At 41.7% G+C, this 26,985-nt stretch overlaps 2 protein-coding genes across 4 annotated transcripts in view; one reads left to right on the top strand and one right to left on the bottom strand.

Annotated features, from left to right (window-relative positions):
• The window catches only part of LOC147238623 (fatty acid-binding protein, intestinal-like), a 183,087-nt gene that overhangs the window by 75,288 nt on the left and 80,814 nt on the right, over positions 1-26,985 (top strand). The gene's annotated exons all lie outside the window — the stretch shown is intronic.
• The window catches only part of LOC147238625 (glucosidase 2 subunit beta-like), a 152,902-nt gene that overhangs the window by 78,961 nt on the left and 46,956 nt on the right, over positions 1-26,985 (bottom strand). For 2 of the 3 annotated variants that reach the window (XM_086198087.1, XM_086198089.1), the window contains exons 9-10: positions 18,576-18,662; positions 5,319-5,379 (exon numbers count right to left, since the gene is read on the bottom strand). In XM_086198087.1, the coding sequence (XP_086054213.1) occupies positions 5,319-5,379; positions 18,576-18,662 (148 nt within the window). The remainder of the gene's footprint in view (positions 1-5,318; positions 5,380-18,575; positions 18,663-26,985) is intronic. The other variant, XM_086198088.1, reaches the window with a different exon arrangement.

Genomic DNA, 26,985 nt, shown 5'->3' with positions numbered 1-26,985 from the left:
ATACACTGGCGCAAACTGCAGGGACTCACCTGGAAAAGTACATGCAATGCAGGGCGGAGAGATCAATACGACGGCGCTAATTGGGCTCTGACAGGAGTTGGGGAATAGCTGCAACTCATACCTACTTCCACAGCCCGATGAAGAGCAAAAAAATTTATATATATATATATATATATATATACATATATATATATATATATATGATGAGATATGCAGTGCAAGACAAGTATCGAACATCTGCTTCTCATGTGAGATTCAGATCAAATTCAAGTTTGTCCGAGTAACATTTCACAAAGGAAGGCTGCGCACGGTAAATTGCTGTCTATTCACAGGGAATAACCAATTTTGACATTTTTGAAAGTGCACATTATAGTCTGCTATAGCATGCAGAATCTCTGATCTCCTGTGGTGAGAGGAAATCTTCACTCGCTCCACCCGGCAACATAGCAATATAGTAGCTTATCTACCAGCTCTGAAAACAGCTTCAAAGATACTGATTCATATACATCAGTCAAACAATTATTAGATTTCCCCGCAGCCCTTTAAAGCACAGCCAAACTCTTATCAGCTTCTAACACCTTGATTTATTCTTCCTTTTTTGGTATAATTTCCAGTGCTACGACTGTACGTCAGATAAGTCGCTGCGTGCAGGTTCAAGAAAGTTTCATGTTTAGCCAAACACTGACATCCGAAGCAGAAAATAACTTCTTAAATAGCTGAAGCCGATGCGGATTTTGGATTGTAAACATTGTACCGCAATACACAATATATGTCCATAGTTTGAAATGTTTGCAAAAGTACTCGACCCCCAGTTGAGGCAACAGCCATGCCGGTCGTGATGATTTCTGGTCGTACCTGAGACATGCATGTTCTCTGAATTCAAACTTGATATGAATTTTCATTTGTGTTCGGTTGGATGGAACTTGCTAGCTCAAAGGAGGAGATCACACCCTCAAAAGAACTTCTATGGCGCTGCACTAAATATGAATGGATCTCTCAAAGTCACACAATTGTAATTTAACTTGAATAAGTAGTGCGAGTGCAGGTAGGTGAACAGACTGTGAACGGCCTGAAGTGGCAACGCAGCTATCTAAGATGTTTGAGTCTAAACCACATCGTTATGAGTTGGAAAACTTACAATACCGTATTATTCAGAATATAAGCTGGTGGGGTTTTTTTTTTTTCCTTGGAAATACATCTGGAAAAAAATGGGGTTTTCTTGTAAAAGCGAGGTGTCTTATATTAAAAACATTACGGTATCATCAGTCATCCATTTTTCCATTCTCGTGGTTGTTGTCAATATAAGCAGGTTGTGTTCGCGTGCATTTATTTTTCTGATTTCTTTTTGATTGTATAAGAAACAATATGTTTCAACAAATGCTGCCATAACACAAGTGGCTATACAACACTGTGGAAAGGAAAAGGAGTCTAGAATTGATTCATTGGTTTGTTTTTGTTTTTTTGGATACATTTTTTTTTTGAAGGGTAACAACCCATGCAAATACCGCTCTGGTACAATTTGAAAAGTATTTAAAAGTAAAGAACCGACTGGATAAATCATTGTATCGAGGTGGAAACCTCGTCTCAGCTGGTGGAAGCCTGGACCTGCAGGCAGGGCTGGGCCGTACTATCGAATCTTTGGATACTTTGACGTGGTTTTTGTAGCAACGATTACCGTAAGTTACGACTGTTGGTTCTCCGAAGTGCTTTTGATTAAAAAAAAAAAAAAATCATCAGTGATGGGTGAAGGTAAATATGGGAAGAGCTAGAATGTTCAAGTATGGTTAGAAAATGGCCTTTTTACAACCAGAAAGAGATGACACATCCGCTATGCCACGATATAATGGCATATTAATCGAGTCGATGTCCAGTCAGATATCTCAGTATTGTCTGGATATATTGCCTGGTAGCTCAAAATGTTTTTGGCTTCATGTGCCACTGAGCAGTGATGCAGTATCCAGTTCTTTTCATACGTCCACAGTACCGATATTGAGGTTTTGAGCACACACTTTATTTGGAGAACAACAGTCAAGCATTCAGGCCAACGCCCCCTTTATACTTGTACTGTATATGACATGCGTAATGTCAGTAATCCAGCCACCAGAACGAATGTAAATTCGTCTGCAGCTGTGAAACAACCAGGAAATTGCCCGACACTCTTCATTTGCTCACTCTAAAGAACCCCAGCGAATGTAGTTGTTGTTGTCTGCTCTTGTGCGTGTACTGTATGCTGCCGTCTAGGGTTGGGATTGTTCCTCTCTCCCTCTCTCTCACACGCTCTGAATCAGCAGGTCCCTTCGGTAAACAAGGCAGAGTGATTGTTGGATTTGCATATTCCTGAATAAATTATATTGCATTTCTGTGATAAGCACTCCTGCTTGGTCGCTTTTTCTTCCTGCTTTTCTGCCTCCTCTCTTCTGTCTACACCATTCGCGCACGCTGCCACGAATTAACCCTGATCATGAGGGACCCACGGCGAGCGAGAAAGTGCTGCTCAAAATTCATGTTTTTTTTTTTTTTTTTCAGCACTGGAAAAAAACATGCCATTGGCCCCTGGTGGGGGCCCCAGACTGCCAACTACGTGGATGGTTAATCAGGCCTGATAATGATGCATGCCCATGTACGCCACCAAGGACAAGCATGGCAGCCACGCTCGACCGTGGGAGATAAAGGGGGGGAGGTAGAAAGACTGGGAGGAGAGGAGTTGGAGATTAAAGCAAGAGGACCAAAGATTATTGGATGTGGTTACTGGGTGTGGGTGCAAATTATTATTTTGTGGGTGTATGCTAGTATGCAGCCAGGCAGGCAGGCAGGCAGGCATATGGACATGTGTACATCGCTGTGTCTAATGGGACTGGGGGATGTGGTTCTTAATATGAACCCATCTACAGTGTGTAGTCCCTTTGTAATTACAGCCCTGGCATGCTAAAGAAGCAACATGGAGGGAGGAAATTCCTCCATTACAACCACATGTAGGCCTCAGCTGATCCCCCCCCCCCCCCCGTTATACTTCCCCTTCTTCCTTGGGAGAATTGGGCTGGTGGTATTTTGGCGGTGAAAAGGAAACCATTGGACGGCAGGGGCATGAATATTCCAAATGACTAATGTTGCACATGCTTATTTTTGACATATCTGGCTTCCGCAGGGAAATAAAACACTTCTAATGCGGGGGGACCATCTGTTATCTGTTGCTGGTGTTTCAGAGCAGGCACGCTCGGTGTGCACACACTCGCTCACACGCGGAATTACACACACATGCAGACAGATCGACACATTCTCACACAGTGGGAGGCGTACATAGACGCGCGCACACACATGTACCAACAGCAAAATCCGTCGGGAGCATGCAAAACAGACAGGCTCTAAACTCCTATACAAATTGAGCACTCCTTTTTTTTTTTAATTCAGTGTGTTTGTCAAATGTGCGGTAAATCTGGAGCTGCGGCGTGACAGGAAATGCAAACTCTTTTTTTTTTTTAATGCTAGCCATAAATACCTGGGCCTGTCTCCTCGCAGCAGCTGGAGCAGGATAATATGCTGGTGGTGTGGAGGGGGAATAAACTAGCTGCATCACCTTGGAAAAAAAACCAACAACAACAAAAAAAACACCCCATGAAATACACAAACAGCCCTGTACACCAGCCACACATCTACACTAAGTGCATCTGTTGTGTGGAGCCAAAGGAGGAGATGCAGGAGCTCACTTGCGCGACTGATCTGTTTGTTCTATCCAGACAAAAGCGAAATATCTTTGTAGGGTCTCCATAGAAGCAAATGAATATTTAAGAAAATCTGAATTTCATTTCCTCGTCTGAGTCTGTACATTTCAATGAATTGTGTTCTAAAAAGGTTCCAGGGGAATGTCAGACATATCAGTATGCACCACATGTCAGTATTTCTATCTTGTTCAAGGTTTTTTGGGAAAAAAATTTACATTTACATTCACACCCCCCCCCCCCAAAAAAAAACCCACAAAAAAAAACAAGCAACCTCCGTGTGAATCCTCGAGGTCTACAGAGGTGCTGGGAGCATTTCTGTCTTCATAAAATATTTGCCAAGCAAAATGTTTTGGGAGATTTGAGTGCATGCACAACAACGAAGGCAGTGCCTGAAATAGAAGGCTCAATAGCACCCCTATTGATCAGATCAGGTACTTTTTACATGAAAGGCTGTAAATTTCTCACGATAATGAACCAAAAATTCTGTTTCAATCCTCCACATTTGGAACTACACAATTTCTATTTCTTTGTTTTCAAGTATACAAAGAAAATACTTCATTTAATTCTCAAACCATTTTTGTTTTTTTCAAAAAATTGCAATTTTCACATTCTGTCAGTTCCCTTAATTTTGTAAAAAAAAAAAAAAAAAAGGAAAACTCACACACATTTTGCCGCAATTTTAAAGAGAAGACGCCAACAAATTAAGCATTTTTGACCACAGAATCCTGGAGGGACTGTTTGTACAACCCTTTGGCCAATGGTTGTTATGGATTCTAAATAAATTGGATTGAAATTATGAGTAAAGTTACCGTAAATGTAAACACAAATGCACACAAAAAACATATTTTATCATATTATTAGAAAGTTCATTGTGTCAGGGAGTTGGACCTGGACAAGCTGGGGGGGGGGCACTGGCTGCATCATGGGCGGGGCAATGGACCCCATTATCCATCCCTCAACCAACAGGCCCTTGGAGGCAGAGGGATTTTTGGCCTTGCATTCATATCTAAATGTTTGGATTGTAAATACAACTGATTTAATATTTTAGTTCCAGCCACTGTTTAAAATAAATGAAAGAAAAAAACAACAAAAAAACCCTCTCAGCAATGCCCCTACAGTTGCACCCGAATGCTGCAAGTCAAAATATACATTTTCCATGACACGAAACAGTGGCAAGAAGCTAATCCCTGCGTGGAACAGCGCCAAACCTCCCCAATAATTCACTCTTTGTAGCACAACACCATCCCCTCCTCTTAGGTAAGCTGTTTTTTTTAACCACTCAGCCCTTAATTTGAGATAAGCAGTGTGAATTCTCAGAACTCAATTACACACCCGGTGTAGTCCCTCCGTTGTGGGTACATTGATTAAATCACACGCAAACTAACATCAGACCGACGTTTCCACGCTTGTGCTGAGGGTGTAAAGAAATCCTGCTGTATCAACATGTGCGACACGCAGGAGAGAATAATCGAAGTCCATGCATGCATTAATGGTTTCACACACACACACACACACACACACACAGACGTACGATGACAAGCAAAACGGAGGCGGGCGCAGTGGAGGTAGAGAGGACAGAGGTTAGGTTTGATAACTTACCTCTGTCAGCTGCTTTTAAGTGAGGATCTTCACCCACAAGACCGCCTGCTGCGTCTTTGATCTAGAAGCATATAATGGAAGCAAAGATGGCGAGAAAACAAGGTCAAGGATCTTATAAGACCATGGGTATCACCTGCATTAATGTACAAAGCAAAGACAGGCATGTGTGCCAGCGACAAGACCTATTAAAAGATCATTTCGGCTCAAGTCCATGAAAACTGTGCAGGCTTGATGTTGCGAAGGTTCCTCCTGCGGCTCCCAGAAGCCTTTGAGAGACTGTTTAATGAAAGACAACATGCCTGGATGCCAGTGCTCTGTTTTAGGTCATGAAGGAAAGGCAGGCAAAACCCCAAAAATATTTAACTCAGTAATTTCTTTGTTTTTTCATAATTATTTCATTTAGATAGATCGGAGTCTGGTTCATCACCTAGTTGAAGTTTTTCCAGGGAGATGAGAACCAAATCTTTCAAAAATACAGATTGTTTCATGATAATGCTGTGACTGTGGAATATAGATTTACAGAAAAGTTAAAAAAAAAAAAAGAAAGTACATACCTTTTTAAAAATATGGCAAAATCCCCACATGTGGGTCTGATCAATCATGTCATATTTTTGTTTAGTTTTTTTTTTTTTCTAAGAAAAAGAACCTGGGTAAGATCAGAGTGACACGGGGCACAAATTAGATTTGATATAATGGGACAATGTTAAGCTGAGGAAGAAAAAAACGGGGGAAAACATGTCACTGAGTTCATTCAGAGCAACAAAGCACAAACGCGATTCCTGCGAAGCTTTGTGAGCTAATGTTGGACATCTGGGATCCTCAAATCAAATGATCCAGGTGTGTGTTGAATGTGTCTGCCAGGAACATCCAGGTTGTCGTGATCTAGTCTGCTTAATATGTGAGCTATTATGAGGTTGGTTGGGTTGGCAACCTCAACAGTGGCGAGGAAAATCTCCCCTTTTTACCAAAACATCCCTCGTGTGGCAAGAAACCCAAATTAGCTCCGGTTGCCGTGCTAACAATGCCGTCGAAGAAGTGGACAGCCTCCTTTTCCCCAATTTTGAATTACAAATGGCCCTTTTTCCAAGCTGTTCTGGCATTTGCCCCCCCTCAAAAAAAACACATGCGCTCTTCAATAAATGGGAAGTTGCTTGACATGTAATTTTACTTGACAGCAAAGAGTTTTGCCAGAACGATGTAACACGCAGTAGGATCTCGCTATAAAAAGGCATAGGACTCCATCTAAAACTTGGACTCCGTTTAGCATTGTTGAATTATGTGTTTTAATCACTATCGAGTGGCTAAACAAGACTAAAAACTTCCAAACAAGTTGTGCTAATGCTCAAGTCATGCGGCCGTGGCATTGTTGGTGCATAGCATATGACACATTGGCTTTGTACTTCACGTAGATCAAGCTGATGCTTTCAGAAACTCATTAAAACGATGTGGACTTGTGAAGATTATCATTATGGACAAAATTTCACAAAGTGTCACACGCTTGAATTCATCTCGGAGATTAATTTAATCTACAGTTCAATGTCAAAATCGCATTTGCTTCCATTGGAGGGAAGCGCCGATGCTTCCAAGTTGGTGTGCACAATCAAAGTTTTGCCTGTGGCACCCTAATCTCCTCCCCAATTCCCCTTCCTCCTGGACAGGGAGCACCAGAGAGGCACTCATGCACTGACCAGGACAAGCAAAGTGGCCAGTTGTGAGTCATGGGATGTCAACAAGTCAGGTGGACCCCTGTAAACCCTGCACGGCTTGTGCGCCCAGAAGTAGACACCTTTTCCCTTGATGAATCAGACAGGCGCGTTACATGGATACGTGCTCTGATTGTCTAAGGCACAACCCTTCTACTTTCTGATCAGTTGTTTTATCTAACTCATAAAGTTGCCCCCTTCAAACCCAAGAGGTGGCGGATCGCATAAAAAAACGACAGGCATTTTGTATTGCGAAAAATCCTTAAGTATGAATAGACTGTGAAATAGTTGACGGGCAAATCCTTTCTACTTTTTGCATGGGGCACTGCTCCACTAAAAATGTCTAGGCTAGATTCACAGTTGCTTTAAAGTAGACCTTATGTTTTGCTTAACTGTAAAAGCTACCAAATCCATATACGACAAAATAACAACCAAGGTTCAAATGTCTGTTGTCTCCTCAGGACAATATTCAATGCTCACCTCACCACAGTCGCCTCAACAAGACAAGTCTCCTGCACATACCGTCTCACTGTGAGAGGCAGAAATAATGGAGGCATCACTTCAAGCTCCAGTCTACCTATCTTTTCATGTCCACATCATTCTCCGGTCCTCGTTTGTCTGAGAACGAGACGCCAACAGAGTAAAGCCTTCGAGCAGCCACATAACGCTGCTCCCAGAAATCAGTCGGCACACGAAGGCACAGGCTCGCTCTTGAAAACTGTCTGCCTTTGAAGGATCTTTATTCTCTGTTCCGCAGCTGCCAGAGATGTGTGTAGTGGTTTAGACATACAATGGGCGCATCGCGGGTATTTGTCCACTGAGAGCCAGGCCTCGCTAAATGAAAAGATACCCAGGAAGAGTGTAAAAGATACCCACGTACCCAGGAAGCGACTAATTAATTGACAAGCAGATATTTCTGAATTTATAATCATCAAATAGACTTAATTTTGTTCCCCCACCACCATCCTTGCCAACCCATCTTCCCAGGCGACTTACTTAAGAGACTTATCTTATAAATACAGCCCTAATCAAAATAAATGACTAAAAGCTCTAAGGGAGTTGAAGGCTATACACATTTACATCAGAGGAACTGATGCAAATTAAATAGCTGCCTGTGCACCGACTTACGGTTCAAATTACAAAAAAGTCTAACTTATGTAATGCCTACTTTCCCCCCCTTTTTTTAAATTATTTTTGCGTTGTTGTTGTTGTTGTTGCTCAGTTTGGCAGACCTATATTCACGACAGCCAAGTGGGAGAGACTCCTTCTATGTGTTGAATTCCCTCATGCTCGGTTGGTGAGTGTGTCAGTTTTTACATAATTCTAATAAGGTACCACCTGATTTTTGTCTGTGTGGATGCACTCGTTTGTACTCAGCATTTGGGTGTATCTGTGCGGTATACTTTCTATTTACCGCCTGATGTTCTTCCTCCTGTTTTTCTCGAGGCAGACATTTCTTGTCAAATGTAGCAGAGACTAATTTTAACAGTCTGTGGGCTACAGGCTCTGTTACAGCTACTTAGTGATGTCTGGTTAAGTTGAAATGCAAATTTTGATGGATACGTTACCACCAGAGAAGGGCAACGAGTGAAGCCACAAATCTCAGGGGAACGTGTACTGACGTTGTTGTGCCAGTTTTCAGAGATCTTCTGAGGCTTGAACTTGTGTTTGGGACAACATGGAGTTATAGAGGTGTAGTACTCGGAAAGCCTTGGTATCGAGACCAATTTTAAAAGTCTGTTCTTGTCTTAACGGCTGCTCCCCCTTCCCCTTCATATGCACTTCAACTGTCAGTGGAAGAAGCTGAGAGGTAGATGTCAGCTTATTATTCCATCATTACTTATGGAATCACAAACCCTAAAGATTTCAACTGCAAAAACAAAACAAAAACAAAAAAACCTCAACAGGCCGTAAAATCCCGTGACGTGACCCTCTGGTCTTGCTCTGCCTCCGTCCTGGTCTTGACTTTGTGTTGACCTCTAAAAGTCTTGGCCTCGGTAGACTTTGGTCTTAGTGTTGTGGTCAAGATCACCTAAACCGTCAAGAAGTACAACACTGCAACGGGAAAGGTGTAGTGCGTGTATATATCGTAAAACACCACCTCAGACATGAACACTGTGATAGATTATCATTCTTGCATGATCCGGCTCAGGTGGTAAAACGCCACAAGTGCATCCAGTCATCGAGCAACCATTGATGACAGGACAGCCTTGACGCTGGGCAGGATTGCTTAGTGGAAACTTCCGACTTAAAATATTGCAAAATTGCTGACAATTTGCTTGTTGGTGTCCTCATACTTCCCTTGCAGGCTACGGCTGCCATTATGGAGTGAGTGCAGAAAGGGATAACTAGGAACTAGCAGGGTCTTGTTTCAGTGCTTTCAAAAACTGTGTCGTACTGGATTGGTGCAAAGACGTACGTACTCAGCGATACCCATCCTCCATTTTTGCTGAGTATTAAAGTCAGACTTGTGTAAACAGAATAAACTCAAGAGTAAATTTCTTGAAATGTGCGCCTAAAAACACGTCGTCTTATGTATGAACAGACCGCACGTGGCATAAAAAAAACCAAAAACCCTTCTCTTTGGATAGCAAATTGTGCTTTTGCTCCTCATGAATACGCATGTGTGAATAGAAGGAAGCTCCAGAAAGAATGGAAGCACTTTTTTTTGTATTAATTTGTACACAAAAAGGGAAAGGAAAGATTTTGTTTGTCTTGCCATTTCTTTTTCACTTTATCTCATTTGCCTTAAAAGTTTGGCAAAGGACACATTTTGCTGCCTGAATAAATGGAGTAGAGTTTGTACAACCTTGTCACGCATTATTTGTTTAGCAGAATTAAGGGAACTGAGAAGTCAATTTAATCAAACAGACAAACAATAGGATAAAAGGCACCTTGGACATAAGGGCAAAACAGAAATAAAATACCACCTAAGCAGAATAAATAAAGAACTGAACTGGGTGTTGTCGAACAGGCAGTGGGGGTTATAGTTTTAACTTCTTTTTCAAACTATATTTTTGAGCCACACAAATACTCTGTACATTTTTTTTAGTGGTGTTGAGTAAGCACCCTGTATTATCTGTATTATGTATCTATTTCAGTCTGCAGTTCGATTATTCCTTTCAATTTCTCCATGAATGAGTGAACGATTCCAATCTGCTGTCGGCAGAAGCTGGCGGCTGCCACAGATTATGATGAGAGGAGGTTCAGACGCAGTTTTGCTCGATTCAGTGCAAAATGAAGAGACCTTACATATACTTTCTGATGTCTGTTAATTCAAAGAAAGCTATTCCACACTAGATTGGGGTGTATTAAATTCACATTTACGTTTCTGTGGAGATCAGTGTTCAAGGCATGGCCGGTATTTCTGCAGACGCGCAGAGTTTAAGTTGAAATGTTAACAGCAGCACAATGTTTGCACAGCTCCCAGTGTCTCCTCTGCCTCGTGACACTGGCTCTAATGCAAACTGAACGTGACTGTGACATTTGTGGGAGTCTCTGCAGAGTTTAAGATTCAGACAGGAGTGCAGAGAGGAGGGTCAACATGGACCTTTCATAGACCTTTTTTATTATTTTTTTTTCTGCAGCACCACACCAACAAGACCCCATAACATATTCTTAAAATAGCTGATTTGTCCGGCCTTTCTAAAACAACCCTTCTGACGAGGACTTCAGAGTATTTTCTGATGTGCCAACTCTTTATTTTTGGCACGACCATTTCAAGCAGCTAAAGCTAATTGGTTTATTGTTAGAGAAAGAACATCGTCAAGACACCAGCACTGACAGTTGGTAAGGGATATAATCCAAGACATGGTCTCCAGTGACTTGTGCTTTGTGTTCCTAACCACCCACCAATCCCTAATTACCAGGTCACACCAAAAGATAGCACAGAGAAATTCATTTTAATGTCCTGATGAGATGGTGATGCCGGAGGCTTCATGAAATGGAGGATATTTGTGGTGCTGGGGATGTGAAATGCACAGGTTTTTGCCATCCAACACGTTGAAGGCATTTACTGAAGTCATTGGGCTGTTTTTTTGAGCCCTATATTTGTTACATGTAAATAAAAATTACTCAATTATTCAAAACCAGAAAATCAATGAGGTCCAAACCTACGGTACCGCGAAAGGTCTAATAATGGAGTAATGAACTAGGAAAAATCAGGGTCATGAAAAAGACCAGGGACCCCTGGTAGGGAAACCAGGGTATTGTGTGCAATCGTGTAACGTTTTTACATCGACGCTAGAAAAAAACAGGAGAAGAGCACGTAAATTGTGTAAATATACAGCAAATCTACTGTGTTCAAACGAAATTCTAAAGCCCGAAACATAATGGTTTGGTCCGTGATGCGTAACAAGAGCATAGTCATGGCCACTGCGCTCAGTCAATAATCCCTGTATTTAACTGAAGCAGCTAAAGTGACAATGCAAGATGCATCAATTTTTACTGTTTGTTTTTTTTTTCTTGTTGCACAATGACACCGTCCGCCAGACGTTTAAAATGAGAGAACATGTGTTTGTGCTGCAAGGTGAACCGGAACAATGGAAGCACGTTTACTGTGTATGTCTAGAACAAAAAGAACCAGTGTCAAAAACCCCACTGCGCACCACAGACGGAAGACATCGCACACATCTCCAGTGCGTTCCCAGGTCACTGAACCGGAAGTGACTTGCATTTTTCCCCAAACATTTTGAGTACATTATTTTTGGAAAAAGTCAAGTTGAAAAGGCGAATTGTCAAAAGTCTGTCTCTTAGTCGACACGCTGTCAAATCCCGAACCTTTACCGTTTTGGACTTCCCAATTTCCGTCGAAAGTTAGTGCTGTCAGGTTTGTTTGCAATTGGTCAGCGGGACAAATTTGCGTAACAATTTCCGAGACTAAATCCCGGCGCAAATAAATGAACTTTGCCTTTCAAAGATCAGGATCCAAGATAAGAAATACAAATATGAAGTTGCCAACTCTGGTGTAACCAGTCCCAAATGGTCAAGAAAAACCAGACATCAACTGCCCATCAAAGATATAAACTCGTACCTGTAAGAAGAAAAAAAAACAACAAAAAAAACAACTTAAATAGAAAAAAAGTAAGAGGAATCCCGCCGGTTAATATGAAACCACTTTTCTACAAACGTTTATCTACACAAGAACACACTCAACTTCCTGTCCTACCGCTTCTTCACTTTTTTCCATGTCAATTTTTTTTTTTTTTTTTTGGGGGGGGGGGCAAGTTTCTATGCAGCCTCCGGGTCAACTTTGCCCTGATTTGCATGAAGTAAAATATTTTTAACTTGCGACGATTTGCCTTTTGTCGTGTTGTTATTCAGTCCTGAGTTGCCTGCTATTACACAATGCTTTGAAATACAAAAGCTTCCCTCTTCTGTTGTCAACCATAATGTCGGATTTTTTCAGTTAAGAAGCATTATTCACTTGACCATACAGAGGTTTTTCCACTGTCATGCTTGTCATTCTTCAAATTTGCTGCACCAAGCACTCAGATTTTAAAAAAAAAATTAAATTCCTTTACCTACAATTGTTCTCCCGTTTAGCCACCCTGAATAAGTTGGCCGTGTTTAACGATCTGTTGCTGGCAGCATTTAAGAGTAGATCAAGACAGACCAGACGCTGTGTGCTGGTCTAAGTGTGCTCGTGTGTGTGTGTGTGTGAGTGTGCGTGCGTGTGTGTGAGTGTGTGTGTGCGCGCGCGCTCTGTGAGAGGTAAAATAATGACAGGCGAGAGAGGATAGCTGGTGAGGCTGTGACGAAGAAAGCGCCACATATTTTGGGCCTCAGGCTGGGCAGCTGTGAGAAACTTCTCTCTTATCCCCTCTTCCCTTGGCCCCCCTCACGCCTTCCACTCCTCATCTCCCCCTCAACCTCCTCCTCCTCCTCTGCAGCTCTGTTCAAATAGAGGACAAAGACTTCCTGAGTGGTTTTCCTTTTCCGATCCCATACATGGCTGCTGGCACTTTTCTCTTCTGTATCTCCAGCTCGCAGCGGGAGGAGTGAAGGAGTGAGTCATGCTGGTTTTAACAAGTGAATCTTTTGATTAATTTTAATGTCACTTCCTAACAAATATTCTTCCATGAGGAGAAGATTTTTACCTATCATAACAGGATCATGCTTTTACATATTTCGTAGGATATGTGAGAATGTGTGATGCTGAAAAGGTAATGACGGTAATGAGAGTTGCACATTTTGCTATGTGATTCATGTCTTCTGAGGAACCTTGTTTAGACTAGAAACGACACCGATGCACTCAAAAGGCAAATTATCTGTTAGACGATGAGTGAGTGTTTTTAGGTGTCTGAGAGTGTGAGATGAATGTTACAGCGACAGATGTTCAGAATAAGTGTGTCCAAAGTTACAAATGAGGTATGAATTCATTATTTATACTGCTTCTCCTGTCACCAACCCTGGCAGACATTGGGTTGTATCATATAAACCTGTAACAGTCCCAATTCTACATAATGTGCGTGATTCTGTTGCCGGACACGCGGGTCCCAGCAGTCTTGGCCATTTTAATGTGCTGTGAGGTAGGATTTTAGCTAAATTCGCGAGCTAACTTTAAACACACTCGCTGGTCATATTCATGCCATCAAGAGTAGAACCAGAACCTCTTGATTAAGTGTTTTGCTTGGAATCTATCGGCTACACCTTTGGGAACAAGGGGGTTCTGGTGTAGCCGTGAGACATACGGTCCAAGACTTCCTTGTTTTCTCTAAGATGCTAATTTTTTAGCAGGCTTCAAGAAGTTGGCCAATTAGAAAAAGAGGGTCCCGAAAAAGATGCTTAAATACGTGTTTCAGACAGAGGATTAACTGAGGAGCTGCATAAAAGGCCATGAATCATGCAAAACTGCTCTATGGAGACCCAGAATAAAACAATAAAACGGGAAATCAGCATAATAGCTCCTTTCTATCCAACATTCTCAGCTATAAAACAGCATCACATTCATGGGCATATGGCATATATATATATATATATATATATATATGTATATACGATCTTTTCGGTTGATGAGAATATACAATTATAGGAAAATGGGGGACGCAGAGTATGTTTTATACATCAATGGCACCCTCTGCTGCATCCTGGGACATCAGTTCAGACAGAAGCAAGAGCCAATTAAAGTTCTTTAATCAAGAAACGCTGAATGCGGTCTTCTGTATGTATGCATGCATACTGGATGGCAATCACCAGCGTGAAAAACGGCAGCTTTCGTGTCGCTGTCACACTTTCAGGTCATGCCAGTTGGCTTCCTCTAACGTGTGACAGCGGTGAGATCCAGACAAGAGCACGAACAGGAAAGTAAAAGAGCAGAAGGGGAGAACATGGCAGCCGAGGACTACCATTTCTACATCAAACGAATGTTGTCACAACAGAGCAACAGAGCCGCCCCTGTTAACGGTGACACCATTCAGCTGCTCGTCACGCTGAGCAAGGCAAGGCGGAAACCGACTGTAAGTCAGGCAAGTACTGTTTATGAAATAAGAAAGTAGGGAGGGCCGGGAGACGGCGGCGGTGGCAGGAAAATGAGCATACTGTAATGTTGTCAAATCTTGGTAAGTAGCATGGAAAAGCAGCATTTTCTCATCCCTCCATGAAATTGAATGTCGGGGGAGGTAAATGAAGTGTGCCCTCCAATGACAGTAAAGGCAATCATTGAAGCTCGAGAAATACGATACAGAGAGACTGACGCTGGAGTTGCGCCGCAAGAACAACAAATGGTTGATACAGCACATTTCTGTAATGCGCCGGCGAGCGAAGAGGAAGTTTTAAAAGGTGAACAGATGGAAGCAAGTCATCGCAAAATCCCTTTTTTTTTTCATTTTTAAGATTGTAAGAACTCACTTCATGCAAACATCAAAGTTGGCAAAAAAAAAGAGCACAGCTTCTGCATGATCTGAAAACTGTGAAATCATATCATTAAGTGCAATAAATGCTGCAGTCTGTGCGAAAAACAGATTTGTTATCCATATGTTGGCATTTTAACTAACAGTATCAGATGGATCGGCAGAAGTTGTGCGCTCAAACTCAAATTTAAAGAAACGGCAAAATAATAATTAAAAAAAAAAAAGATCAGCAGCCAAAGACTTTTGCAGCTGAAGACACTCTGTTGTCTGCCACAGAGCGGGGGGGAAATAAAGGAGTGTCAGGAAGACGGCGGAATAAGAAACGCCGTCTCCTTGTGGATGCTGCGTACGCTTGTGTCAGCTGTCACGCCGTGTCTCCTCGATGTGGTGAAAATGAGGCAATAAACTCCATGAAATATTCAGCAAAGTTGTCTTTGCTTAACAAGGAATGGGGGGGGGGGGGGGGAGCTGGGATAGATAGATAGATGGAGCCCCCCCCCACCCCCCAAATGCTCTTGATGTCATGTTTGCTTAGGGGTCTCTACATAGGAGAGCAGCAGGAGGTCCATTAAATCTTCACACAAATGTACCCCTAACAGCATCACGCCCCCCCCCCCCCCAAAAAACCCAATCTGCTGCACTCTCCAAAAAGCTTTTTTCTCTCTCTCACGCCAACATTGTTGCTTTTTCAAGAGACGCTTTTTTTTTTTCCCTTTTAAAAACAGTCCTTGTTGACGTTTGACATGAATGGAGCAACGACTGCAGGCGAATTATCGACGCCGTGGTGAAACTACCGCAGATTTCCCATCGATCAAATGTAGTCACATCAATTTATCGATTCGGAAACACGCAAAGATGGGAGACGGGATTCAAACTTCTTCACACTGATTGGAATACGGGAATTAATTCACCAAAACTCAGAGGCGCGACGGATGAATGAAACAAAAAAAAGGGGGGGGGACACTTGTCCCGGGTTTCTGCTGGGCTCCACAAATCCTGGTCTACTTGAGAGTTTTCAGAAATCTGGACTCGTGAAGAAAGGAAGTATTAGTTCTACAACATTTGAGAAAAAAAGCCTTAATAATCAGCTCCTAATTAGGCAGTTTGAGGGATTCGTTAGTTTGCTTCTGAAGCAGAGAGCGTCGTCACGGCTGTTGTGTTTGCGATTATGGGCGTTGTGTAAGAGGCGTGATCACGTTGCGGATGGAAAAAAAAGAGTGAAAACACACCAATAACAAGTGGAGTGTGTGTGAGAGAGAGAGAGAGAGAGAGAGAGAGAGAGAGAGAGTGGCTTCAGTGTAACACAATTAGACACGGTCCCTTTGCATCTGTGTGAAAAGGTCAAATCTGTCACTGGTCTTAATGTAGCACATCCTATAATACACTCCTGATCAGGATTTTTGATTTAGGTGTCCGAAAATAATTGAAAATAAAATAAAAGCCATGACATTGAAAGGTGGTTTTCTCCTTCAATCGTGCTGTAATGGATTTGATGGAGATGCTTGATGAGGCGATGAAGAGCGTGAGGTATAGAAACTGAAACGGTGGCGAGTGGTTTACGTACTCTTGAGAATCTGAGTGCCGTGTTGATGTAGAAGTGCCATACATATGGCTCTCACAGTAGCCAGCACACACACACACACACACACACTATAAGGCCGCTTCATACATTTCGGCAGCACTTTAGCGGGCTCCTCTGTACTCGACCCTCTTGCTTCACATGTGATGCGAAGTTAAGTCGTCACAAAAGGCAAAAGCTAAAAAAAAAAAAAAAGACAAAAAAACTCGCCTTCAATAAAGAAATGATAAATACTAACAACAAAAAAAACAAAATGTATACACGGAACACGAATACAAGACGAATAGTCCTGAGAACTACAATCTCTAGCATAGAGCATCACAAAAGTATGGCTGTTCTGTGCATGAATGAATTGATATTTGGACTGAAAGAAGATTCAGGGTGAGGCTGAAGTTGTGGATGTTAACGTAGAGTCGATGGATGGCAGGTTGGTGATCACATGACGTTTTGGAGACACACACACACCCCATTTTTAATTTTTTTTTTTTTTTTACAGAACTAAAACAAAAGAAACAGCATTTTCAGTTTTGAATGACAAAATTATAGAACAAAAAAAAGAAAATGTACATCATAAACGATAGCAGGAAGGTTTAAAAATTGCACTGAGAAGTGACATCTGCAGCACAGAGTATCAAAACAGGAATACTGTAAATCTACAGTAGTTTTACTGCAGTTTTGTGATGCTGACATGAGAGGTTGATCAATTCTGAGTATACACCTGATTAATACCCTTTTGCATCGGTACAAATTTATCGGTATCAGCTCTGAAAACTACTGAATCGCCCCCAAAAAATAAAAGTCGTGAGAGGCCCCTGCTATCCCGGGAGCCGGTTGACCCACACACTGATACGCCAGTCCCAAAAATATAGCACTAGTTTTCTCTTTTTAATCATTTTTTAAAGCCTTTTTTTTTCCCCTTCATTCCTGGATGGCTTTATTGAACAGTGATACATCGATACGCCAAAACAATCAAATGAAATGAAAATGAACGCATCAAATATCCTAAAATCCAAGTATCTGTTTGTACAGGATATCAACCCAGAGATCCATTTGACAGTGGTGGTACACCGTAGGAGTATCCGTTCGTTTGAGTGCTGCTCCTGGCAGCAACAAACTACGTACAATCACCCCAATCGGAGACCACATGGACTTCAATGGTGTTTTCATAAAAATATGAGGGACGGGGAGTTCGCCTTTTAATTCACATTCTATGATGGAGCAACAGCAAGATAAGCCAGGCGGATGGTGAAATCTAATCTGAACCCCAGTGTTTTCTTTTTTTTTTCTTCTCTTTTTCGTTTTTTTTTTTTTTGTCTTATGGAAATGACTAGCTTCTTATCGCCCGAGCGGGTTATTTGAGCAGATTCTCGCTGTGGCTTAGCAAAGGGACTCAATCAGCGGTGCCCAGCGATAGGCCTCACTTTCGTCCTCTCCCCCTCTCTCATCTTTTTATCTGGGGGAGCGGAAATGAAAGGATGGTATCTCATACACTCCACGTCCTCAGTTCAGGAGATGGAGAGGCACGGACATTTTCTTTTAGGCCTTAGCTGTCAAAGTGATAACAACTGGTTTATAAACCTGGGCTCGGAGAGAAACGTGGCAGCGGTTAATTTAACTGGAGAAAGGGAGGTGTTTTGAGGTAAACAAAGAAAGGATCAATAAAAGAGTGGCATATGAATGCGTCTTAAAACAGGCTTGTGAGTTTCAATGCTTGGGTGAGTTGCTATCAAGTGGCTAAACAAGGTTACTGCAGACAATAAGCGTCATGAGGCCAATAGCAGAAGAAGCGCTAAGCTAGTCGTTGTGATGTGGAAGTCTGAAGTGTAATTAGCTTTGTACATCTGATGACTGCATTCAGGCTTCAAATATGATAAAAGTGGTGTTCATTTGTGAAGATTATCATGCTGAAGAACACGTGTAAGTCCCCTAGTTTTAGCTTTAGCTTTTAATCCAGGAAACCATGCAGACGCTAACTTCCAGGTTGGAACGACAAAAATGGGTCTTCCCTGTGGTGCTCTGTGGTGAATGGAAACCAGATGACCAGGATAAAGGAATGAAAATGTGAATGAAGTGGAAGAACTGGTTAGAAATGGAAAAAAGAGAGAGAGAGAGTAAAATGGCTGACCTTGACATTGTCACCACTTCTCAGGCTGTCCCACAGCGTGTGTTGAAACTTGGCGAAATCCATCTGACGCTCGCCGCCTAACAAAGCCTGGGGGGGGGGGGGGGGGGTTAAGAATATAGTCCTGTTTACTTCTGACTAAAAACGTGAAGGAACAGCAGTTGTCAAATGGTATCACAAAAGTACAATTACACAAAACGAGACCTCCAACCAAACAATCTGATTGGTCAACTGTACTTTTTCACCTGGCCCTGCTTAAAAATGGCTAAAAAAATCAAGTATTTGTTGTCGGCGTTTTTGTGGTGATAAGTAGGTTGACTTCTTACAGGTTTATGAAACTGGATTGGACCACAATTACTTTTTTGGGGGGGAGGAGAGGTGGATTAAACTCTGGTTTGTTTGTTTGTTTTTTTCCAATGTGCGCAACTCGTCGCAATCTCTGCTGTATTGTTAAACCTGTTGCTACACCAGTAAACTGTAGCTAGCATCTGACGCGGCGCTACTCGCTTAAAAAAAAACGATGTGGCTAAATCCGTCCCTGAGCAGTCTTAGTTACACTGTAGAAAAAAAGTTTACTGTTGATGTTGTGTTCATTCTGATTGGCAAATGCTGAGTGGCATTAGCTGGCTAGCCCGCTGAATACAGATAAGGTTGTTGTTGCCTACGTGCTTCGAAGTGTCCGCCTCTTTGCCGGAGTAGTCAAATAGGTTTCATTTCACAAAGTTGGCTTGCGTGACCATCTGCTGTCCAGGTGTTAGTCGGATCCCGTTAATTTCAAAAAGAAGGCATTACTTTTTAAAGATTATATCAACCTATAATATGAATGCATTTTGCCAGTGTCTTGTATCTGTTGGGAACTGTTGAATATTTACAGTATACCACACAATGATGTGCGTTATCATCGTTATTGTCACGGCAGGAACGAGGCATCGTGTTAGCGCGCGCTCTCGTGCATTCCTGCTTGAATCAGAGCTGATCTTCATTAACAGGCTCTCAATTTACGTCCGCGTTTATCATTTAACCATGACAGTGATGCGTTCTTGCATAAATTCTTTATACAACCTAATATACGGCATAACCCACAAGTGCACAGATCTCCTCAAATATACATTTTGATACATATTTTAGGACTGACACAAGCTCACAATCATCTAATGCAGAGCGCTCCTTGGCCCCATAGGTATATATGGGCTTATAAAAATTGCATTACATAACATAACCAATAATAAACTACACATCATCCACTTCCCATCCACCTCACCCCCCAATAATCCCTGCTGCCATACCTGTTTATCTATTCAAGTCAATCTCATTAAATCAGCTTTTACAGCCAAAAAGAAGAAGTTTACTGCATTGTAGAAGTCAGATACCATAAATCATGGAGTGGGCTGTAGTTATACAGATATACTGCATGTTTTAATTCACTGAAGGACAAACAAATCATTTCTACAGTCTGAATAAACATAAGCTTCTGCAGAAAAAGAGTGGGGGAAAAAAAAAGACAAGCAAATTAATCTGTCGCCTTTGATAACTGAAATGGAAGTCAGCGAGGCAGCGTGTACCAGCGTTTGCTCATCAGTCACAGGACCTTGTGTGTGTGTGAGGACTGAAAAGACCGGATGTAATCTTGCTGCACATGAGAGAGTAAAAGGTGGGAACAGAGGGGTGGAAGGTGGTGCAGCTTTCAGTGTTTATTCATCTGAAATAGTGTCCCCTAGAAGCCATTTTGGCAGCCATGTATCACAGCAGGCGTTGACCTTTAAATGCTATGCACAATTAAGCTAAGCTAATAAATACAACTGTGGATCTGGACAGTTGGACTGGAAGGCAGGTTCTGTGATTCACCTTGGACATCAGCGGCGGAAAGTTCTTTTGTGCTTATGCAGTCTTTTCACAGCCTAATTGAAATGTTTTTTTCTGACACACACACACACACAAAAATGATGTGTGCGCTGAGAGGAAATGAGCTGAATGGGAGTTTTGTTTGAGGCTGAAGTTCATTGTTTGTTATTCAGCATCCAGTCTGCAGTTCTCTTATTCGTGACATGCTCTTTGGACGGGATCTTGAGCTTGGCCCTCATTAAAAGAAATAGAAAAACTGTTGTTTTATGGTTATGGTTCTGCAGATCAAACATCAAGATGTGGCTAACAACTAGCAACATTCATTCCGTAAGGGTCATTGACTTCGCTGGATTTTAGAGTAGTGATTAGCTTTATTTTAGAGCTATACTAAGCTTCATTTTAGAGCAATGTGTAGCTTTATTTTAGAGCAATGTGTAGCTTGATTTTAGAGCAGTGGTTAGCTTTATTTTAGAGCAATGTGTAGCTTGATTTTAGAGCAGTGGTTAGCTTTATTTTAAAGCGATTTGTAGCTTTATTTTAGAGCAATGTGTAGCTTGATTTTAGAGCAGTGGTTAGCTTTATTTTAGAGCAATGTGTAGCTTGATTGAATCTCTACGTAGATGGTGTCCATGGTCTCATGATGATACACATCTTGGCCATAATGGGTTCACTGTAGGTAGATGGAACAACCTTGTTTGTAAAGTTAGCTCACTAGCTTAGCCAACTTTTGTCTCTTTTCCTTTCAACTATTGATACACATGTTCGCCTGAGCCTGTGTCCACCATATTCACCCAAACGGGTTTGTTGGATGACGAGATCAACCGTGAAGCCACTTTCCACAAAACCGTCAAATGCTGCCGTCCATTATTCCGTGTATAGAACAGAAGGAGGACAGCGCTCATCCACGATGACAGATAATACACGGCCTTCTGTAATGTGTGTGATCTCAAGACTGCATTGTGGCGTGAGTCATCACTTCCCCAAAAAGTCTGGCTCTTTCTTAGTCTGAGACATTGGGTCTCATTCTTCGATTGCTCCTGAGAACAAATGTCTTCTTGCACACTGCATCCTTTCATTTTGACTAAAGCACAGGACATCAACCCTGACGGCCATTGGTAACTCTTTGCTCCTGACCTCTTGTAACTAGCAATCACCGAGGCTTGCAAAGACTATTAGGCTTTATTTCCTGTCGTGAGGACTAAATCAAGGACTAAAAAAGTCCTGTAACTCGTATGATGAGAAATCAACACTTGATAAACACATAAGGGGAGAAATACATCTCATGGAGTGTGGACATCAGGGTTAAAAAGCTAAATTCTTAAACATCGCATACAAATTAAATCCTATTTACAACTGTCTATGTAGGATCTCACTGGGCCGCGGTAAAGGGACCTTTGACTGCACGTAACTTACATCACCTCATTCATGGCACTGATTTTAAAAAAGGAGTCAAACATAAAATACCTAATTAGACGATCGAAAAACAGTCATGCCTTTAAATATCTGAAGTCTAATCGTACACTTTTATTCTTGTGCACTGATCTATACATATTCAAGCAGACCCCACCTAGCATGTGACACATCTATACAGCAGCACAGTTAGTCTGTAAACTGTATTTAAACTGCAAATTTCAGCTCCTATAATGTGAATATTCACTGACATTTGTGATGAATAGGTTCTAACATACGAGCTGATAAAACACTATGCAAAGATATTGTCTTGCCGAGAGAGAAAAATCAAATAATATCCTTACAGACTGTGCTATGTTATTTGATAATCCCAGAAGCACATTTCTACAAATACCATTTATATCCACCTGGCAAGAAAATATTGGGTTTCTTGTCAGAGTTATGAAATGTATCACCTTGCAAATATGTGGAAACAGCACAAACAAAAAAGATGAGACATCTATTACTATAAACCCACACAAGTGAAAATATTACCACTCCCACGCAGCATTAAAGTACATACACAGTATGTGTGCGCGCGCTGAACATACGCATGAGCGAGAGAGTCACATATGTAACAAAGCAGCCACATACTTATATCACATTTCCTCATCTAAGCATCTCCGTCGGTCAATTTTATCCTCCACTCAGTCTAGTAGCTCCTGACAAATACTGCAACGCAGCCCCTCGTCAAGATAGAAAAGTACACGCCACTGAACCCATTTCAGGCCCTTTGACAGAGGAGACTAGAAACATCGACCAAAATAATACAAGTCGCTGGGTGATTTCCCAAGAGGCCGAGAAGACCGTTCTCGCTAGCTGATACTGGATGATGGAGACAATCTCCTGAGCCCCCTCATCATCAGGCTTCAGGAAAGTCAAGTAAAACACGCAAGGTTGTCTGATCAAAGCAAAAATATTGTAATATTATATTTTCTCTCCTCCGCCCAATCGTGAGTCAACTGAGGGGAAGAGATGAGAAGCTAACAGCGAAAAATTTCAATGTTGCTAACTTTCTGTAAGTGCATGTTCACAGTGATTGGGAGTTTAAAAAAGACCCACAAATGAAAATTCAGTCAAAAATTCAATTTTTAGCCTTTTAAACCCATTTGTGAACCTATTTAAATTGCATGCGGATGGTTTTTACATTTATAAATCGAGAAACATTTGTGTAAACGCATGAAAAAATAGTTGTGTGGAGAGTGATTGACATATAAATCCCCGTGTTCATTTTTGTTGTAAAACCTCCCGTGTTGTTTGTCCACATTTTGTGACTGTTATGACCCCATGAGTTATAGGCTAATGGCTAAAAAAAAATTAGCGTCAGTGACATTTTCCAAAAAAAAAACCAAACGAGCTCGGCTTCAGGACACTTGGATGACGTGAGACAAACAGAATGCAGGCATTTTATGGCTCTATTTCAATTTTTGTTTGTTTTTTTGTCAAGGTTTGAAAATTGGTCTCCATTCACTTCAACTATTTGGGGATGACTGCGACACCTTTTCCTATGAAACTCCAGCAGTGTTTTTTGGGACTAAAAAAAAAAAGAAACTTCACCCTTGAATCGGCATGAAGGTAAAAAGATAATGACTGAATTTTCATTTTTTGGTGAACTGTCACTTTAAGAATCCATTCAAGCATCCTTAAAGGTGAGAAGCCATAGAATAATCTAGCAGGCCACAGTAATCATAGGTAAAGCACGAGCAAACGTAATACTCTAAAGCTTTTTGGCGAACTACGTCTGCTGAGGACTAATCTTAAGGGGAATACTGATTTCAGGGGAGTTTTTAAGCTTATCCTTGTCATTCCTGACTTCTTCATATTTTAGCTCCCACGTGTCTTAGTGTTGTGTATGTCAGGAAATCACAATGTAATTCAGCTTAAGGCTGAGATGTGGAGCTGATTTAGCATGGCCCGTGTCAGTCGTTTTTGTAAATACAAGTTGACGTGTCTGGTTGGAATTTCTCTCTCAACAGATTGAATATCTTTGGGTTTGGGTCTGCTGAGGATTCCAAAAATGAACCGCGGTCATGCCGGCCATTTTGTACTTGATATCACGTTCAGTTGTCGTTTGCGAAGTGTGAGTTCACACAAAGAATTGGAGATTGTTCTTCTTCTTTTTTTTCCTCCACTGTCCTTCCAAGTGCTTACTCAGAAAAGACACAGAGCTGGGGAAGGCAAACAAAATAAAACCGGGACTATAAATTACAATGGGACAAAGTTGACAAAATTCTGTGCAATTAACCTTGACATGAGAGTGAAACAATGGAACAATCCAGTGGATAAATACGTAGAAGTATGGCGTTATCATAGGTATGAACTGCTTGATGCACTGAAAGATTCTAATTGGATTAGATTGGAGTTTATTCTGAATAAATCTTTGTAAGATTTGACAAGAGAATTACTCGAGTAAATCACATATACTTTGAAGTCCACATTGCAGAGGAAAAAGGCTCACCTTGTCTTAAAAGCAGTTTTTTTGTTTTTTTTAATTTGCATTTGCAAAATTGGGTTTTGCTCATAGCCTCCTTAGTAAATAAAAGAAAACTACACCAAACAATTACAAAATGAGTTTTTACATTAAAGTTCGAATGATTCGTAAACATGCATTCTTTGCTGGCATGTCAGAAGATGAATGGGTGAGTCGTCGCCCCTTTTTTTTGATTGTCTAATAACAGGATTTTGCTTCTATTGATTCCAATCATTCATGTAGCTCGTTTTTGTACTACCCTTAACGAGCAAGATGTGCTGGTGGTCCAAATTTTTGTGGAGGGGGCTGTAGCGTGGGCCAAGATGGAAGCCATAACCCTTTGGGGGAGAACTTCTACATATTGCTTCAAAAGAGCGTTGTTTATCGCATTGGCCTTGGTAGGAGGAGCGCACTCTACAGAGTGCCCTTTCAGTTTACCTGTAATGACCTGTCACTGCCTTCCCTCCTTCGGTTCAAATAGCCCAAATATGAATACAATCAAAAATAAAAAGCGTCTGTTTCTAGCAAATCTTGATGTCGGCCATTAAATGGTACCAAAAAAAAAAAAAAATCAGGTGTTGCAGTTAGATTCTTCCACGGTGCTAATGAACAGTCCCTCTTTAGATAAAAGCGAGAAGACAGGCAGATGGATCAATAAAAGGAATCGCATTAGTCTATATTTTGCTCAGTATCAGGGCCCAGGGAACATTTCATAAAGGCCATAGGGTCGGCTTATCACTGAGCTAAATGCCAATGTAATTATTAGTGTCTGAAAATAGTGGAAAGGGAAGCACATCCTGCGGCAGTACACCATATTTAATTAATAAATGTCACTCTGTAGAGGGGAGTACAGGCGAGGCGGTGGGGGGGAGTGTGTGTGTGGGGGGGGTGGGGGGCAGGAAGGGAGGGAACGAAGGCGTCAGACTGACAACACTACTGATCCTGAACAACCACGCCCCGTTACGCGCAGAAACACATGTGATCCTAGCATGTTAACGGGAATAGGGTTTGATATGAAGTCGCAGCAAAGGCGTGACCCCTCCGCACACGAATCATGGCATTGTTCTGTAACAACGAGCTAGGGAGGGGCCTTAAAACTGTCTTTTGTTTTGACACAGTAACAGAACTTCAAATTAGAAAGGAGCTTGTGGAGGTTCCCCATTATAAAAGGTTGCTGTTATCAACGCGTGTCACATTTAACAACCAACGCATTCATTTAATTTCCTCCAGTCGTTGATTTAACATCATAACTAAATTTGTTGATTTATTTATTTGGGATCAACATTAGTCGTCACCACAGCAATGATGGCTATTCTTCCGCACAAATATCGAAGACAACACCAAAATAATGCTCTTATTGGTCAACATCTGGATATTGGGGAGGGAAAAAAAAGGTACTGAAGTCCTTCCAAATTTTTGTCAAACGAAATGTCATGCCTCTTAAATGAACACACCACCTTTTCGGGGGAACATTGGCCAATTTCCCTTTCCGCCTATAGAGACGGAAAAAGCTGGCCGCTAGCTAGCTTTGGGCAATGAATGGTCGTGGGTGGGAAGTGGTACCATCATATGTACATCAGATCTTGGTGTGGCCAGATGTAATGCTCCTTATCCTCTTTTACAAATTCAGTAAATAGTACCAGCTGCTCGCATAGTCATTTTGTTTTGTTGGCCCAAGTTACAACGGGGTTCGTTTGAGGTGATCTGACAAATCACTACGCCCAGCAAAGTCAAGTCAATTTTATCTGTAGAGCCAAATCACAACAAAAGTTATCTCACGACGCTTTACAAGTGGAGCAGCACCACACTCCTTCCATGAACAAAGCAAGTAAGCTCACGGAGAATCAAAGTAGTTCCGACTCTGATTCTAAAATTACAATGTCTTGCCATTTTCTATTGTCCCGTAAAGAATTGTATGCACAACCCTGGTTTATTAATGCAGGAACAGACTGTTGTGGAGAAAAGTATATTTGATGACCTTTGATGAATTTATGCTAACACATCCCAACCGCTACAATTCTTGGCGCTAAGCTAACCAGCGCGCTCAAAGGGTATGTTAGCTTCTTGTGTGACTCTGGGGAGGATGGCTAACGAGCGGATTTCCCAAAAAGTCAGTGCGTTCCTTTAAGGTTCTCCAACAGTCTGCATTTATTCCGCAAAAGACATGCAATGTAGGAAATATTTCTCAACAGCCGTACCCATGCAGATTTCACCCATGCACAAGGGATTCATTAACAATGACTGCCTATGATCCAGCATCAGGAACTGTAATTTTAGTGCCTCATCATCCCCTTAAACTTGATATGACACGCAGCTGATACAAGTACAAAACAAAGCCCCTCAAATAGCTGAAGTGTACAACTTGAAAACAAATTTGCCCCCCAAATTCTAGGCCCTGAAACTGATCTGACCCTGGGTCAGACGAACTAGAAAGTCCCTCATTACCACACGACAAGATAAGCACTGAAAGTAAAAGGCTTCGGGGAAAACTAAAGATTGGGGCCTCAGACTCTGTTTGTGGGTGACTTTGCTGTTGTCGGGGGGGGGGGGGGGGCAGCAGCAATGGGAGCACCAAAATACCCTGCTGCCCCGAGGGTACAGTCTCTGATATGACAGAGAGAATCGCACACGTTGCGTCTGAATATCTGACTG

This window comes from Aulostomus chinensis, chromosome 24 (assembly GCF_037954235.1).
Source record: "Aulostomus chinensis isolate RoL2024-O1b breed Wild chromosome 24, RoL_Achi_v1.0, whole genome shotgun sequence".
Classification (NCBI taxonomy): Eukaryota; Metazoa; Chordata; class Actinopteri; order Syngnathiformes; family Aulostomidae; genus Aulostomus; species Aulostomus chinensis.
This window is presented reverse-complemented; position numbering and strand designations above follow the sequence as displayed.